The 16,592-nt window shown below is 37.1% G+C and overlaps 1 protein-coding gene across 13 annotated transcripts in view; it reads left to right on the top strand.

Moving 5' to 3' along the window:
- TENM2 (teneurin transmembrane protein 2) overlaps nt 1–16,592 on the top strand; it is a 753,140-nt gene that overhangs the window by 170,036 nt on the left and 566,512 nt on the right. For 11 of the 13 annotated variants that reach the window (XM_083430660.1, XM_083430659.1, XM_083430639.1 and 8 more), the window contains one exon: nt 14,844–15,119. The exons of the other annotated variants lie outside the window; for them this stretch is intronic. In XM_083430660.1, coding sequence (XP_083286786.1) covers nt 14,844–15,119 — 276 coding nt within the window. The remainder of the gene's footprint in view (nt 1–14,843; nt 15,120–16,592) is intronic. 13 annotated transcript variants of the gene reach the window in all.

The raw sequence follows: 16,592 nt of genomic DNA, 5'->3' as shown, positions 1-16,592 counted from the left end.
CAGAAGATTGAATTCTTTAGCAATTGTTTAACTTTAAAATTGCTGTTAATTTAGAACCTGAGTGACTCTGCATAAGGGCAAAAAAGGTCTATCTAAAATTCTTTAAAACAAATTGGGTACAAGAAATAATAATAATAAATAATTTTATTTGTATCCCACCCTCCCCTGCCGAAGCTGGGCTCAGAATGGCTAACATATAAATAATACAATATACATAAAAACAAGCAATCAAACAATTAAAATGCACCCTAAAATTAATTCAAATAAATTGAAATTAAGATTAGACTGGACAAATGGCAATTCTCAGATTAAAATTGAAAGCAGTTAATACCAGGACCAACTATTTCCACCAATATTATAAGGACCTGTGAATGGGCTGGGAAACCTCCTTCATGTTTGTTCTTATACAAAGAGAAAATGAGTCAGGCCGAACCCTGGCCAAAGGCCTGGTGGTACAGCTCCATCTTGTAGGCCCTGCGAAAAGATGTCAAATCTCGCAAAACCCTGGTTTCTTGTGAGAGAGCGTTCCACCAGGCTAGGGCCACGACTGAAAAGGCCCTGGCTCTGGTCGAGGCCAGTTTAATCTCCCTGGGGATCTTCAGGGTGTTGTTATTTGTAGACCCTAAGGTCCTCCGTGGGGCATACCAGCAGAGGCTGTCCTGTAAATGTAAATAGCACATTGTTATTTGCAAATGTGTATGTCTGTGCTGTTATATTACTAATTTTGTAAAAACCAGAGCATCTAAAATCAATTACTTCTGGTACTAATATATCTGGAAATAGATATCAGCAATACGAAAACTTTTATATTTCAACACACCTCGTGTGTTAGTGTGTTTACTAAACTGAGTTTTTCTGTGTTACAAATACAAAAGCCCACTATAATAAATGCAGATTATAGAATTCTGCAAACTTTCCATTTTCCTCTAGGGGGAAAATACACCCAGCAAAATACACTCAAGCTGCAATTCTAAAAGTGCTTAGTTGAAAGTGAATCCAATGGAAGCCAACTGGAGTTTCTTCCAAGCAACATGACTATGATGGTGCGATATATCAGATAATTTCCATATACAGTGGTACCTCGGGTTAAGAACAAAATTCGTTCTGGAGGTCTGTTCTTAACCTGAAACTTTTCTTAACCTGAAGCACCACTTTAGCTAATGGGTGCCGCTCCTGCTGCCGCTGCGCCACCGCTGCACAATTTCTGTTCTCATCCTGAACCAAAGTTCTTAACCCAAGGTAATATTTCTGGATTAGCTGAGTCTGTAACCTGAAGCGTGTGTAACCTGAAGCGTATGTAACCCGAGGTACCACTGTATTTCTTATTCACATTTTATTTTTTAATTTCATTTAGATAAGTAATTTTAATTTTCCCCCATTCCTACATTATTATTACATTTCACAAACAAAAGCTAATGCTAGTGAAGTTGCTAAGTAATAATGATACAATCTGCATAACGTTTAACCATCATGATTTTCAAATTTCCAAGGACAACTTTAAAGAGTCAACTTCCTACACTATAGCACTTTTGTATGGGAAACAAATGTGTTCATTTCTTGTATATCAGCAATTTTTTAAGCCTCTTCCACTATGCATATATGTATTTGAAATTGTACATGCAATTATCAGTACAGTAATGTGGTTTGCATGCTTTTACCTAACATGGAAGTGTTATTTGTGTAGGGCTAGGGTTATTTAAATTGGATCTCATTAGGCAGCAGTTCTGGGGGAGAATTATGTCAGGATTCTTCCAAATAAGTGTGTATAGGAATGTTGACTTACATTATCAAAGTGTTCTTTAATGCAATATATTTCATTTGTAAACATTTTAAGGGGAAAACTAGATGGTCCGTGAAATGCATGACTGCATATAATTTTTCATGTTTGAGAACACAGTACATGGTGTTTAACTCTTTCCACCTTCCATGGTCCCAACAAAATCGCACCTTAGTCTGCCAAAGCTGACATTCTACCCAGGAGGTAAGTTGCCACTGGTGCCAGTAGTAGCTCCTTTTTCAACAAGCCAGCCCTATCATTAGCCACAGTGAAACAGCTGCCTAATCTTGGGTTTCATGAAAGGGCAGCAAATTGTTAATTGCTTTTATAATTTTTGTATTTTTACTAACAGAAAATAAATATTGTGGGAATTTTTTCACTTTCAGAAAGAAAACAAAGAAAAACAAAACAGAATTACCTTTAAGTTTATTTTCAGTTTTAATGTATCTGTTTCTTTCTTTCCTTGTTTTATACTCCAAGTTGCTTAGTTGTTTTGGTAAAAAAAGCAACCAATAAATTTAATGTACAAACAGTTTTGTTTTTCTTTAAAGCTTGATTAAAACAGGTTAAAAATCCCTCCCTCTGAGTTTTGGTCTCAGCCCTAAATATTATCTTCATTTGCAAAGTGATCATGTTACATGTGAAAACAAATATCTTTGCTATATTATCAGCAGTGGTACTGTAGAAACCACTGAACTACCAAAAAATAAATTAAAAATTTCAGCATATAATACCGATACTGTGTATCACCACCAATCTCATCTACTTGTGACCCTCCCAACCAAAGCCCTGCATGAAGAGATAAGGTTTTTAACTGGCACCTAAAACTAAACAAAGACAGTGCCACATAGATATCTGCATGTAGCTAAGGATATGTGACAATGTATAATCAGGGTGAAATGGTAAGTGGCCGAAATTTCTGTTACATTGGTTAGAGAGGAATCCCGGAAAATGTTTTTTTCTGGAAGTACAATTTCTTATGGATAATACATTTCTTAGATGCTGCTGTAATAAACACAAATTGTTCCACGACAGATTACTTAATATTGCAGCTTCAAAAGACAATCATAATAAAATCCCTAAATTAACCCAATAAGGCCCCCCCCCCTTCATTCATTGGTCACATGAAGGGGACTCCATGTCATAACTGCATTGCAGTGCATAGGATTCTACTGTGTTGGCATCAAGGGGGCAGGGGCAAGGGCACAACACCATTTCCTGGTCATTGCATAAATTTGCCTGCACGTTATTAACATGCAGTGGCCACAGTTATATGGTTAGTTTCTAAATCCTACTATGATAGTCCTTTGAAGATGCTGTTCTAAGCATATATGGCCTTTTGAAATCAATGTGTTTAGAGAGTAAAAGGAGCCATTGATTATTGCCCCTGCATGGATCTGCTATCAATCGCTGGCATATGTCAGAGTCATCCAAAATTGGTTATGAATGCAACATAATAAGCACTGTATGTAGAGTTCAACTTTTTTATATAGCTGTCTGTCACAAAGTTCTGAAGTACATTTCTTTAAAGTCTCCCTGTCTCCTGAGGAAAGGGGGATAAGGCAGTGAGTCCCTGGACAGGATCTATGACTCATTATGTCAATCAAACCCTACTTCAGAGGGGAATAAAGAGATTTGTATCTCAAAGCTGTGCATAACGACTTCTCGGCTTTTCATTTCATATTTATGAGCGGTTTACTTTGAAGTGTTTATCAGGCAATACGCAGAAACATGAGAGAGCATTGCCTGAAACCATGTTCAAGTGTCTAATCTGTTAAATGCTTGCTGAGCAGGCTAGTTCATCAGTGCATGCAATGCAAAAAAGAAAAATATATAAACTTTCTGTTTTTGAGGTTCTGAAGCAGAATATTTCTATTAGCAATATAAAAAAGGATTATTAATGCCAGGCATTTTGAAATAATTGTACCATAGAAAACTTACAAAAGCAGTTAAATCCACATTCAAACAGAAGCTAGACGAAACTTAACAATGTAGATAAAAATTACCACAGTGTGTACTCCAACACAGAATATTTAAGTTTGCAGAGGCCACCAGGCTCTTACTAATTCTATGAAAATTAGGACATCAAATAGGAAGAAATCTCAGGCTCCTTTGAGAGACATTCCTGGCATCCTATGAAAAAAGAAACACTTCCACCCTTGGTCTTTCGAGGAGATAACTGTTCCAAAATGCTTCCCATAGAGCCTGCCCTAGCTGCATATTTAGCTGTTAGACAGAAAATGATCCTAACTGAGACATTCATAACAGAAGGTGAGATTAGCAATGCTATCCTAAATATGCTTATTCTGAAGCAAGTCCCACAGTGTTCGGTGGGGCTTGCCTCCAGTTAAATATGCATGGGATTGCAATGGATTACTAAAATTATTTTGCTTTCAAATTGGGCTTGTGATTGTACTATGATGGTGCAACTTAAATCATAAGCTAGCAGTTCAGATCCATTCTATCTGTTTTCTAATATTTAAGTGTCTTCTCAGCAGCCCAGGTCTCATTTAATCATATGGACAGGCTAATCTATGAACTGTTAGAAGAAGGAATACCATAGTTTAAAATTAAATAGTCCCACTGACACTCAAATAAATACAGACACTCAAATAAGTACAAATTATTTGTCATCATAAACAGAAGGATTCTGAAATGTATGAGAGTCTTTGTAATCATCATGTTTTGGATCATGGATATTTAATTGTGTTGTCTCCTGTGTGAGATTCTGAAACCCAAACTGTATGATACACAATAACTTTGATCTTGCCATTAATAGATTTAATGCCATTAGGGTTCTAGCTAGGTCACTGATAGTTTATAGGGATGGAGGAAATACTGAATAGACATTCCCATGCAAGGGATTTGATTAGAAGGGATTTGAAAAGGTTTCTGTCCCAGATCACAGTCCAAAAATGTATCCATTAGATTCTGAGTCTCAAGTTCCCCACATAGAATTATTTCAGGAAATGGAGTAATCAATGATTTATGGTAGGGACATTCATTAGTAATCATGAGAACAACTCACAAATAATTATATCTCACAATAATTTCCAATCCCACATACACACTGACATCTTTTCCAAATTAACTGCTACCCCCACCCCATCCAGTAGATGAGGTAGCAAATTATAAATTGTAACATTTCCTCCTCTATGAGGAGGCTACAACATTTTGGGCTTTTAAGTTTAGGGAAGAGATGGGATAAAGGAAGACAACGTGATAGAGGTTTATAAACTTATGCATGGCGTGGAAAAAGTGAAAGAGAAGTTTCCCAATGGAATTTACTTCCACAAGATATAACAATGGCCATCATTTGAATGGCTTTGAAAGAGGATTAGACAAATTCATGGAGGATAACGCTATCAATAATGACTAGTCACAATGATAAAGGCTAGTTTCTACCTCCACTGTCAGATGCAGTATGCCTCTCAATACAGTGGTACCTCGGGTTACATATGCTTCAGGTTACAGACTCCACTAACCCGGAAAAAGGACCTCAGGTTAAGAACTTTGCTTCAGGATGAGAACCGAAATCGTGCTCCGGCGGCACGGCGGCAGCAGGAGGCCCCATTAGCTAAAGTGGTGCATCAGGTTAAGAACAGTTTCAGGTTAAGAACGGACCTCCGGAACGAATTAAGTACTTAACCCGAGGTACCACTATACCAGTTGCTGGGAATCATAAGCAGGGAGAATGCTGGTGCAGTCAGATCCTGCTTAAAGGCTGCCAGGGATCTGGTTGGCAACTGTGAGAACAGTATACAGTGGTACCTCGGGTTAAGAACTTAATTCATTCTGGAGGTCCATTCTTAACCTGAAACCTGAAACTTAACCTGAGCTAATGGGGTCTCTAGCTGCCACCGCGCCACCGCTGCGGGATTTCTGTTCTCATCCTGAAGCAAAGTTCTTAACCCGAGGTACTATTTCTGGGTTAGCGGAGTCTGTAACCTGAAGCGTCTGTAACCTGAAATGTCTGTAACCCAAGGTACCACTGTATATTTCTGGGTACCAGATACTGGGGAGAAACAACAGAAGAAGGCTCTCACTTCATGAACTGCTTGTAAGCTACAAGAGGCATCTAGCTGGTATCTATTGGTAATAGCATGCTGGTCCAGCAACACATTTTTATTTTTTTATGTGCATAGTGACTCGTGGATTAGAGTAAGGAAGTATATAAGATTAGTACATAAATGCAGAGAATCACATTCAGCTCCCTTTACAAGCAATATGGAAGTTGGTAATCATCTAGTAATGCTGACCTGCATCAGCATTTGTTTACTTGTGACAATAGCACATTGTACTGTGCAGATTTTGTTTAAGGAAAGGGTCAGTATACTTGTCAGTGCTCCTGTCTGTATATTAAATTTGCAGATGCCAGTCATTGGCAGATAAGGCAAACAAATAAATGAATCTTATGTTAAAACAGATACACTATCTGTAGGAATGAATGTTCGAGCTCATGGTTAATTGGCTGAGTTGGTGCCAAGTGCTCCATTTTATATCACTACAATAGAAATTGACCATGAAAGCAAGGAATTATTTCACAAGGTCTAAATAACAGGGGAGGGGGGGAATAAAATATAGCACACCACATTAAAAAAGTGTTCCTGATTCAAAAAAAGAAGTGAACAGTATAGCAGGGTAATGTGCTGTTCTTTCTGCTTATTTTGATATAATAGTATATGATTGAGACTCTGATATCTGTGCTTATTTTATTCATAGTTATAGTTATCAGATCCCATTAATGCTCCATTCCCACTGATTTTGGAATAAGCTTTGTGAAACAATGGTCTGGCATTTTCATGGTCTGGCATTTTTAATCTGCTAAACCAGAGGCTTTTCTCTGTTCTGTCTCTCTGCTCTTCGTCTTCTTCTTTACATAAAAAGTCATATGTCTATTATTATTATTATTATTATTATTATTATTATTATTATTATTATCATCATCATCATCATCATCATTAAACTACTGGGTTTTATGAAATATTTTTCCAGAACCTTTGAGTGAACAATAAAATGTGTTTTTTATTTTAGAAATGCGTAAGTTGACACCAGTCAAATACACAGAAATATTTGCTATATAGTGATGTCAGACTCTAGTATCTTGCTCTGTAGGAGCTGTCACCAAGTTGGTGCCCTCCAGACATTATTGGACTGTGAGTCCCATCAGCCCTCAGCTAGCTGTGCTGGTTGGAGGTTGATGGAAATTGCGGTCTATTAACATCTGGAGGGCACCAAGTTGGGAAAGGCTGCTCTACAGGATTGGCTCTGTTTTCTAAAACCAGCACTAAGAGTTTCCACCCACCCACACTTCACTTGTATTACTCCCATAACCCCTTTCCTCATAACAAAGCATGCTTTTAAACTTGGTTAGCTTTTCTCTTTGTTTATGTGTGAGTCTGCTAAAATAAATAAGCCATGGCTACATGGGTGCATGGAACCTCTTTCACATACTTTGTGAGCTTTGTTGAATTTCTATGTGGGTGTTTTGCTGTGATGTCCCTGCCTTCTTAACACTATTTGTTTAGTACAGAGAGTCCTTCTAAGCAAAGATCTAACAGCTATTAAAGGAAGAGAACTCTTTACCTGTAACTGGGGTCATGCTAATCTATAGAATATTTTTTTCCTTTTTGAACTGGCAAGTTATAAAGCAGAGTGTAAACAAGTTGTTTGATGTAACTGCATTCTACATTTCTAGCTCTGAAGACTGAAAATCACATAGACAGAAACCTTTACTTCATTCAGTTGGTTCAGTGCAGTGATCTGTTTTGTACTAATTCAACAAGCCTTGTCAAATCAGATTGTCTTAATGAATGCTCCCATTGAATTATTTCCTGTCACCTTTGCCAGTAATTGTTATAAAAAACAATTTTGGGAAACTGCTATCTATGAATTGCCCTAATATGTGCAATGCTTAATTGAAAAGTGATTTAGAGGGATAAAATAGGAAAGACAATCTGACCTCCACTACTAAAAATTAATCATCTTTGTTGAGTATTTATGTATCACCAGTTCTATCAAACCAGCTTGAGGCAGTATGTAAACTGGGTCACCCCTTTTTATTTTGTAGTATTGCTGTGAGACAGGTTACCCAATGAACTCTGAGTAAGTTGCATGATTTGGAATGGATTTAAATCCTGGTCTTCATAGTCCAAATCCAGCATAAATGTGCAAATAGTTCTAGAAGCCTTGGGGCACTTCAGATTATTGCGTATGTTTGTTTGTTTTAAAATGACCCAATGTGACTCATTAATTACCAGTCAGCCACATGGAAACCACCTTCCCATGAATGATTCCCTCATGGCTGGGTGGGTGAGGATTGACTGCCAGAGTGTTGACCAAAGAACTGGCATCTAATCAGAATGGGTACTGTTTACCCATTATCAGCAGTCACTCCATACTCAGGAAGTCAAATTATTTAAACATTACCCCAACCACAAGGGACCTGCTTCCACACCTAGTGTTATTTTAAAGGGCTCTAGTACCAATCACAACATGATTTGCCAGAAGGCCATTTCAAAAACAGCTGGGATATAGGACTAGCTGTTCAAAGAAAACAAATTAAAACCCTTTCAGTAGACTAGTGGAAACCCCTTCCATGAATTTAAACTGATATTTGAATCTCATCCATAGTCTCTGAGAAGGCCAAGCCTCATGCAGTGGGAAATATTTTCATTCATTGTTCCTATCCCACCCACAGCCTTGTCTTTATTATTTGCATATCCTGTTCCTTTCTTGTTAATATAACATTCCATCTGGTTTGTCTTTTCTTTGAATCTTTTGGTCCCTGCCAAAAGGCTTCTTCTGGTAAAATAGATATAGTTTTTGCATTTATGAACCGCCTTGGACCCTATGATGATCATCTGAAGCCCTTCTTTGTTTGCCCCCTTTACAAGAGATCCAGAAGGTGGCAATGAGAACAGGTGTCTCCTCTTTTGTGAAATGCTTGCTGGGCACCATCGTTATATATCTTTAGGTGCCTTTTGCCTTTAACTATCTATGGCCTTTTAGAAGAGGGTGGGATATTTTTAATGTATTTTTTATTTTGTTTTTAACATACCTATGTGGGGTTTATTGTCTTTTTGTTCAGTTGTAAGTTGCTTTGAGTTGCCCTGGGCAACATAAAGTGACTAGCAAATTTAATAAATAAAACAAAATAAAATTTTGGTAATTTGCATTTAGAGAAATATGGATCATGTAGTCGTGAAAGAGTTTGTGAGCCACAGAATTGGTTAAGTCATATGTGCAATGAATAATTAAGCTAAATTCATTTCATGAACATTAGCTTTCTTTGGAATAAAATGTTGAAATATTGAGATCTTAATTGTAATTTGTTTTATTTACTGTGATAGTAAAACGATTGTGTTATAATATTGCTTATTGTTAGAGAGAGAGAGAGAGAGAGAGAGAGAGAGAGAGAGAGAAAGCCACACTGTTTTCAGTGGTGAACAGTTTTTGGTGGGGTGGGGGATTTTATTAGTAAAAGAAAACAAAATTATGACTTTTTTCATTCCTTCAGTAGCCTGTCATGCATTCATATTAGAAGGAAAAGCTGTACATTTTACAGGAACATCTTAAGGATAATTAGCTAAAGAGCAGCAGATATGTGACTGAATGTTTTATCTTTTTCCCATTCAAAGCAGCTATGTGAGGACTCAGTTAGATTGGGACTCTGGTGAGGAGAAATGGCTAAGCCTTCCCTCTGCACCATTTTAAAATATAAGGTTGAAAATACTATGCACACTTTCCTTGAAACAATCTCTGTTGAATATAGTAGATGTTACTTTCAATAAACACTTTCAGGATTGCACACCCTCTCCCATTTAGAAAACATATGAGTTCCCATTTGTATGTTTGTTTGTTTGTTTAATGCATATATACCCCACCTTATTCTAGGTTGAGATTCAAGGTGGCTTACAACATTTATAGACATTATAAATTACAAACTAATAAGAACAATAGTTAAAATACATCAAAACACATTTATCATTAGTTAAGCATTCTTCTACAGCTTCCATTTATGCTGGTGCTAATGTCACTGCATTTTTAATAATAGACTGCTAAAAAGTATTTCTGGTCAGTTTTTATTTAGATAGTTTGTTTCATTTACAATTTCTTGTAAATAATTTCATCAAACAATTATCAGTTCTAGTTAGTTTTACCTTCTCTTGCAGATGATGATGATTAGATTAAAAAAGAAACAACCTGATCTGGAAAGCTTGAGGGTCTGGGGTACCACTGGCAACAGAAGCCACCCAGCTCATGCCCATCTTAGAAAAGCCAGGAAAAGTCTATGGAAAGGTACTCAGGGTACCTTAAAGCTGCAGCACCTAAGCCTGCATACTCTCCTTGCTGGTGAGGGCTTGCTAGGAGAGGAACAGGGTGGGAGTGGTGCTCTTGCAACTACAGTTTTGGTTTGCCCAACAAGGCAATCCAAAAAGTGTTGTCCAAGTGTATAATGTTTTATTGTATAACTTATGAATAAAGCAATTTGTAAGTTTAAAGAAATAGTTTACTTTTCAACAAGTACTACAGATATTATATGCATAACTTATTTGAAATGTAGAATTAGCATTGGGCATTTTATGCTTCTTGATGTAAGCCACCTTGATCTTTCTGGACACGTTACTCATTATTACACTGAACACTGGTATAGAAGAACTATTGGTTTAGGTCAAATGGCAGCGTTACAGTTTTGATGCATATTTCAGTTTATTAGAATAGTTAGCTTCTTATCTCAGGAGCCATGTGCATTTTGCCAGGCATTTAATTTTCAAAAAGCCGAAGTGCCTGAAAAAGCAAGTTCTTTATTTCTTTGTCCCATTCATTATAGTTCCAGTGATGACATACAAAATAACAAGAGGAGTCATTAAGTTCATTTCAGGCATCAAGTGTTACACTATTTTACGTCAAAACCAAATGCTAATTAGAGTGTAAACATCTGGGCATTTAAAGGATATTAAATTCTACAGCTTATCATTAAAATATATTACTGCATTTATAAAACAGCTTATTTAATGTATTCAGAATTTGATTATGTTCATGTTTGCTTTTGTTGCCAACAAAGAAGAATACATTTTAGATGTTTTGATATTCTCTGCTCATTTCAGGATCACTTAATAGTAGACTTCTTTCTCCATTGTAGCTTCATTATCCCCTTCAATTTTTAATAAATAAACCACTTTTACAGATACATTTTCCATGGATATTGGTGAACAAGTTGTTATGATTTTGCTTTGCTTGCTGAGTTTATAATTTTCAAATTCTTCATGTACAGTACTCTCATTTTCCATTGTTTACTTTAAAAGATGAATGCGTTTGTGCATGCATGAACACTTATTTCAAAATATAAATATGTGAATAAAAATCTGTGCTTGTATTTTGTGCTTGTACTGTAGCCATATTTCCTATTTAAGTTTCTTAGCATAAATATTTTTTTAAAAGATAAACCAAAGATGTAGATAGAAATATGCATGCATACACAAAATGCGTGAAGCCTACAAGTTGCCATCGCCGGGAGTCTCAGCTTCGCGGCAGGTTCTTAAATGGCCAGATTTAGAACCCTGGTGGACCTGATCTGGCCCAGGGGCCATATTTTGCCGATCCCTGGTGTAAAGAACTGTTCTGGTTACAAGCTTCCATGGTGTAGGAGCATGAACCTTTTTCTCCTTAAGAATCACTGTACTGTATCTCCCATGAATAATGTCTTTCCATAATAGCAAGGTAACTCCCATATGAACTTAAAGAGACTGGATACAACTTGCATATGTACACAAGGTGGTAGTTTTTCTGGATTGAGTAGCGGGAAGGGAGGATACATTTCCTCAAGGACATATCTTAAAAATTATACCTTTGAGCTATACACTGTGTTAAGTATCCCGTCCATATGTATCTGCAAAACGAGAAACCCAACATCTTATCTGATTGGTCAGTAGCTTTCCCCTCTCTTTGTCTTTGCCAACTAGGACGTGGCATAAAATGGACAGGGTTTTTTTTTTTTTATGTCTTCATTTTTGCCTGGAGAAGCTTTTACCTGTTCATATCCAGAACCGAACCCATACCATTGTCATATTGAAGTATGCTACAGTTTGTTTGTGAGTTACTGAAACTAACTTTAGTATTCATACTGAGTGTGAATTATTATTTTCAGGCAACCACCTTTCTTTATCTTTAATCAGAGCCGTGGAGCTGACTATTTTGCTGTCTCACCCACATACTTAACTGCTCATTCATGCTCCAAACTTTTAAAGAGACGTAGGAGGAAGGTATGGAGCAGAGAGCTTACTAGCAGTGTTTCCATATCCTGGGGTTAATTTCTGCAGGTCTTAAGCAACTCGTGGTTTAGGAGCAAGAGGTGGGATATACTAGGATTGCAGCCTAAGTCTACCTTTGAAATCAACAAAACTTAAAAGCACTTCATTTGAGCTGGAACTTACTCATGGTATCTTCATTTATATAGACAGCGAGAATAGCAGTCTCCTCCCATCAGCATATAGGTTGATCAGTAAATAAAGGCATAGGCATATCACTTACATACATGCTTTTATAGATATATCTATATATCTTTTTAAAATAAAAACTAAGAAAACAAATACATGTGCATTATGTATAACATGTACAATCCTGCAAAAATGAGTTGCGACTGAATACCACTAAGTAGTAATGTATGGAAGTGATGTATGGAAGTGAGAGCTGGACCATAAAGAAGGCTGATCGCCGAAGAATTGACGCTTTTGAATTATGGTGCTGGAGGAGACTCTTGAGAGTCCCATGGACTGCAAGAAGATCAAACGCATCCATTCTTAAGGAAATCAGCCCTGAGTGCTCACTGGAAGGACAGATCGTGAAGCTGAGGCTCCAATACTTTGGCCACCTCATGAGAAGAGAAGACTCCTTGGAAAAGACCTTGATGCTGGGAAAGATGGAGGGCACAAGGAGAAGGGGACGACAGAGGACGAGATGGTTAGACAGTGTTCTCGAAGCTACAAACATGAACCTGACCAAACTGCGGGTGGCAGTGGAAGACAGGAGTGCCTGGCGTGCTCTGGTCCATGGGGTCACGAAGAGTCGGACACGACTGAACGACTAGACAACAACAACCACTAAGTTTACTGAAAATCAATAAAATATTTATGCCAAAAGATCAAGCAAGCTTCATTTATGGTTCTTGGGGTACTTCAAACTATTCTAGGTATACAATTATGATTGTGTTATAGAGCACCCATCGCTCACCTTCAGATGTTTTGGACTTCCACTAGGGGCTGCTGGGGCTGGAGCTCAAAATATCTGGAGTCCACCAGGTGAAGACTGTTGAAAAGTAAGCTAATGCTTATAAGTTGTCCCAACTATAATACACTTTCCAGGTTTCCCTTCTCCATTTTAGGAAACTGATAAAAGTTGCTAGATGTGGGCAATGATCCAGAGAACCATAAAACTACGTACATGAGCTCAATCAGAGTTTCGACTTGTTTTTTCTTAATAAGCTACCCTTGCCAAAGGCCACAGGGTAAACTATGTTTGCTACTAAGAGAACTTTATGATATAGTTTGCAATTTGTGATTTAGCTTAGGCATACACTGCACTGCCTCATTTTACTTGTGTGGGCCTAAGGAACTCTTTAGGTTATAACCATTGAATATGTTGGGCACAGTATAGAAACACTTGTTTTGGTTTCTTGAAAATTTAAACAAAGAATCATTTAATGTAATGCTAAGTCTCATGAACAACATTTGGCTAACATACTGAGTTTCAAACACTGATCATTGTCTAAATAAATAATAATAATTTCCATTCTGTGTCTTCAAACCTTATTTGCAGTGCTTTTCTGCACACTCCATGGAGAACAAAGTGTTTCAAAGATGAGCAATATCATTTCTCCTCTCTTATCCCCAGGCACCCCCAATGCCCCCATCATTCCTAGGGGGGTCAAGGGAAACCCCAAAACAGAGGGCAGGGGGAGGCGAGCTAATATCATTCTATCAGACAAGTAAAATGATTTTAATGATGGAAAGTTTGTGTTAGCATGAAAAAGAATTCTTTTCTCTGTATTGGCAGACCTAATAATATAGAAATAAAAGTAGTAACAGAGTTCAGTTTTCTGGTTTAAGTGTTGTTTTAATTATAGTGTTTATTAGTTATTTGAATAACTAGTTATTTGAATAATGGCAATTGAAAATAAGTCATATCAGCTGTACATATTCAGCATACATACTGAACATACTTTTATTTCGGGATAGTTATTGTTGCTTGCTGTGCTACATTTCAATATTATCTGGGTAGGTATTTTCTTATCACTAATAAATTATGTCTATCCACTATTGGTATTAAGTCTGGAGCTGTCAATTTCTTGAATAACATGTGTGCAAGGCTTTGCAATTCCCTTTTATTAATTAGTATTGGCTGCCATCTTCTTACACAAGGGTAGGCAAACTAAGGCCCAGGGGCTGGATCTGGCCCAATTGCCTTCTAAATCCGGCCCACGGACAATCCGGGAATGTGTCCTTTTATTTAAAATGCATCTCTGGGTTATTTGTGGGGCCTGTCTGGTGTTTTTACATGAGTAGAATGTGTGCTTTTATTTAAAATGCATCTCTGGGTTATTTGTGGGGCATAGGAATTCGTTCTCTTTTTTCTCCCTTCAAAATATAGTCCGGGCCCCCACAAGGTCTGAGGGACAGTGGACCAGCCCCATGCTGAAAAAGTTTGCTGACCCCTGTTCTTACATAATTCATAGGAGTCAGTGGTTTTTTAAACATCCACAAAAGAGAAAAACATTGCATACACGTGATAGCGAAAGTGACACGTTACCATTTAGGTATCCAGCTGTTTTTACTGAACTATTTGTGGACCCTGCAACTCCTGAGAACACTTTTTTTTATATACATGTTGCCATATTGTTCTGCCTGAACAGCCTTGCCAATATCTGCACACCTAGTTCTATACATGTTCTACATAAATGGAAAGGTAAAAAAAGGTCTGTTACTTTAATATTCCAATAAATTTACATTTAAATTTAAAAGTGGTCTCAGGTTTTAATTATGTTTTTCCCTTCCTATTTTTTCCGTAGGAACTAACTTCACCCTTGCTGAACTAGGAATCTGTGAACCTTCTCCCCACCGAAGCGGCTACTGTTCGGACATAGGGATACTTCACCAAGGCTATTCCCTCAGCACTGGGTCTGACGCTGACTCAGATACAGAGGGAGGAATGTCTCCAGAGCACGCCATACGGCTGTGGGGTAGAGGGATTAAATCCAGGCGCAGTTCCGGTCTGTCAAGCCGTGAAAATTCTGCCCTTACCCTGACTGACTCTGACAATGACAATAAATCAGATGAGGAAAACGGTAGGCCTATTTCTCCCATAAATTTCATAATTTACATCTATAGGTGCATATTTAGGATCAGGTATTTGCTCTATAATATATTATAAAAGTTTTTATTTGCCCACTTTCCTTGTGAAATAAACATGTTGCTGCAATAATCTCAGTCATAGGTGAGCAACTGGCAGACCCGTAGTGCATCTATTTTAGTGAATTTGTTTGTTTTACAGGAGTAAGTTTTGTTGTTGTTGTTGTTGTTTGCTTTTGCAGCTATTATATCTTCCTAGGAATTTATGACAGGTCTCAACTTTCCCAAAAGTCACATTCTAGCCCTCATATAGAGGTTTTGGATAAAAGCAAACATATTTGGATACAAAAAGTGTAAACTACGTTTTTAAAAAAGCATTTCAGAACTGGACTGTGTACATATGACTGTCTCAGGCCACTAAAGTGTATAAGGCTAGCATTGGATTGAAGTCATATTTGGGTAAATATGTAGGAGATTTTTTTATTTGAAAAACACAAAAGGTGGTTAGCCCTTGTTTTCTTTTTAAAAGTCTTTCGGAAAATAAAGGTTTCTTGTGTGTTATGCATAGCATGAAACTGTTTAGACACATGTTAAATTACAATTGCACAAGCAGAGGTATTAACGTTTTAAACATCTTGCTTTCCTCTTTGAAAAATCTTGTTTACCACAAGAAAATCAATGTTTTTTCACATCACCGATTTTTATAAAGTTTGGAGCTATATTATCATACAGATTGACAGGTGCCCCACTGGTTCAGTACCACTGCATGGACACTTACAAAGCTATCATTAATTTCTCACGCTTGTGCCCAGCAATGGCTTCCTACATAATAAACACTGTGTCCTTCAGATCCAAATCAATAACTTGTTAGGTATGCACCTTTTGAAAAGGTATAACAAGAGTCTATACTGTAGGAAAAAGCAGACACACACAGTGCAAATTTGCAAGGCACATGGGCTCAGTTGTTGTTGTTTTTCAAATGAATTTTATACATGGGCACCTGCCCATGTGAACTGTCATTGTGATGAATAGATTTCACTGAATCTATTTCTAATTCTTAGGGTTTTTTACTGCTATGGTTCAGCTGCTATATTAAACACACTTAAAAGCTCTATAAAAAAAAAACCCTGGCATTTTGATACTGAATGCTAATCACAGATTATATCATTCCACTTCAAAATAATAAACTGTCAATTTTCTTTTGGTATTAAATCAATTTTGGCACTTTCCTGTACATTTGCAAGTAGCTTAGTGGAAGCTTAATTGCAATAAATCACTCTAACATGAATATTTTCAACACTGGTGCTAATTCTAATTCACATTCTAGGCTTACAGGATGCCTCTTCACTTTTAGAGCTTCTTAAGATTGAATTCCATTTAAAAGTAGAATTCTATGAACACTGAAGTATTACTAGCTTTGAAAAATGTGTTGATTAACTGAAGTAATGTTTTTAAATTTATATTATATA

This window comes from Podarcis tiliguerta, assembly GCF_965153285.1.
Source record: "Podarcis tiliguerta genome assembly, chromosome: 2".
Lineage (NCBI taxonomy): Eukaryota > Metazoa > Chordata > Lepidosauria > Squamata > Lacertidae > Podarcis > Podarcis tiliguerta.
This window is presented reverse-complemented; position numbering and strand designations above follow the sequence as displayed.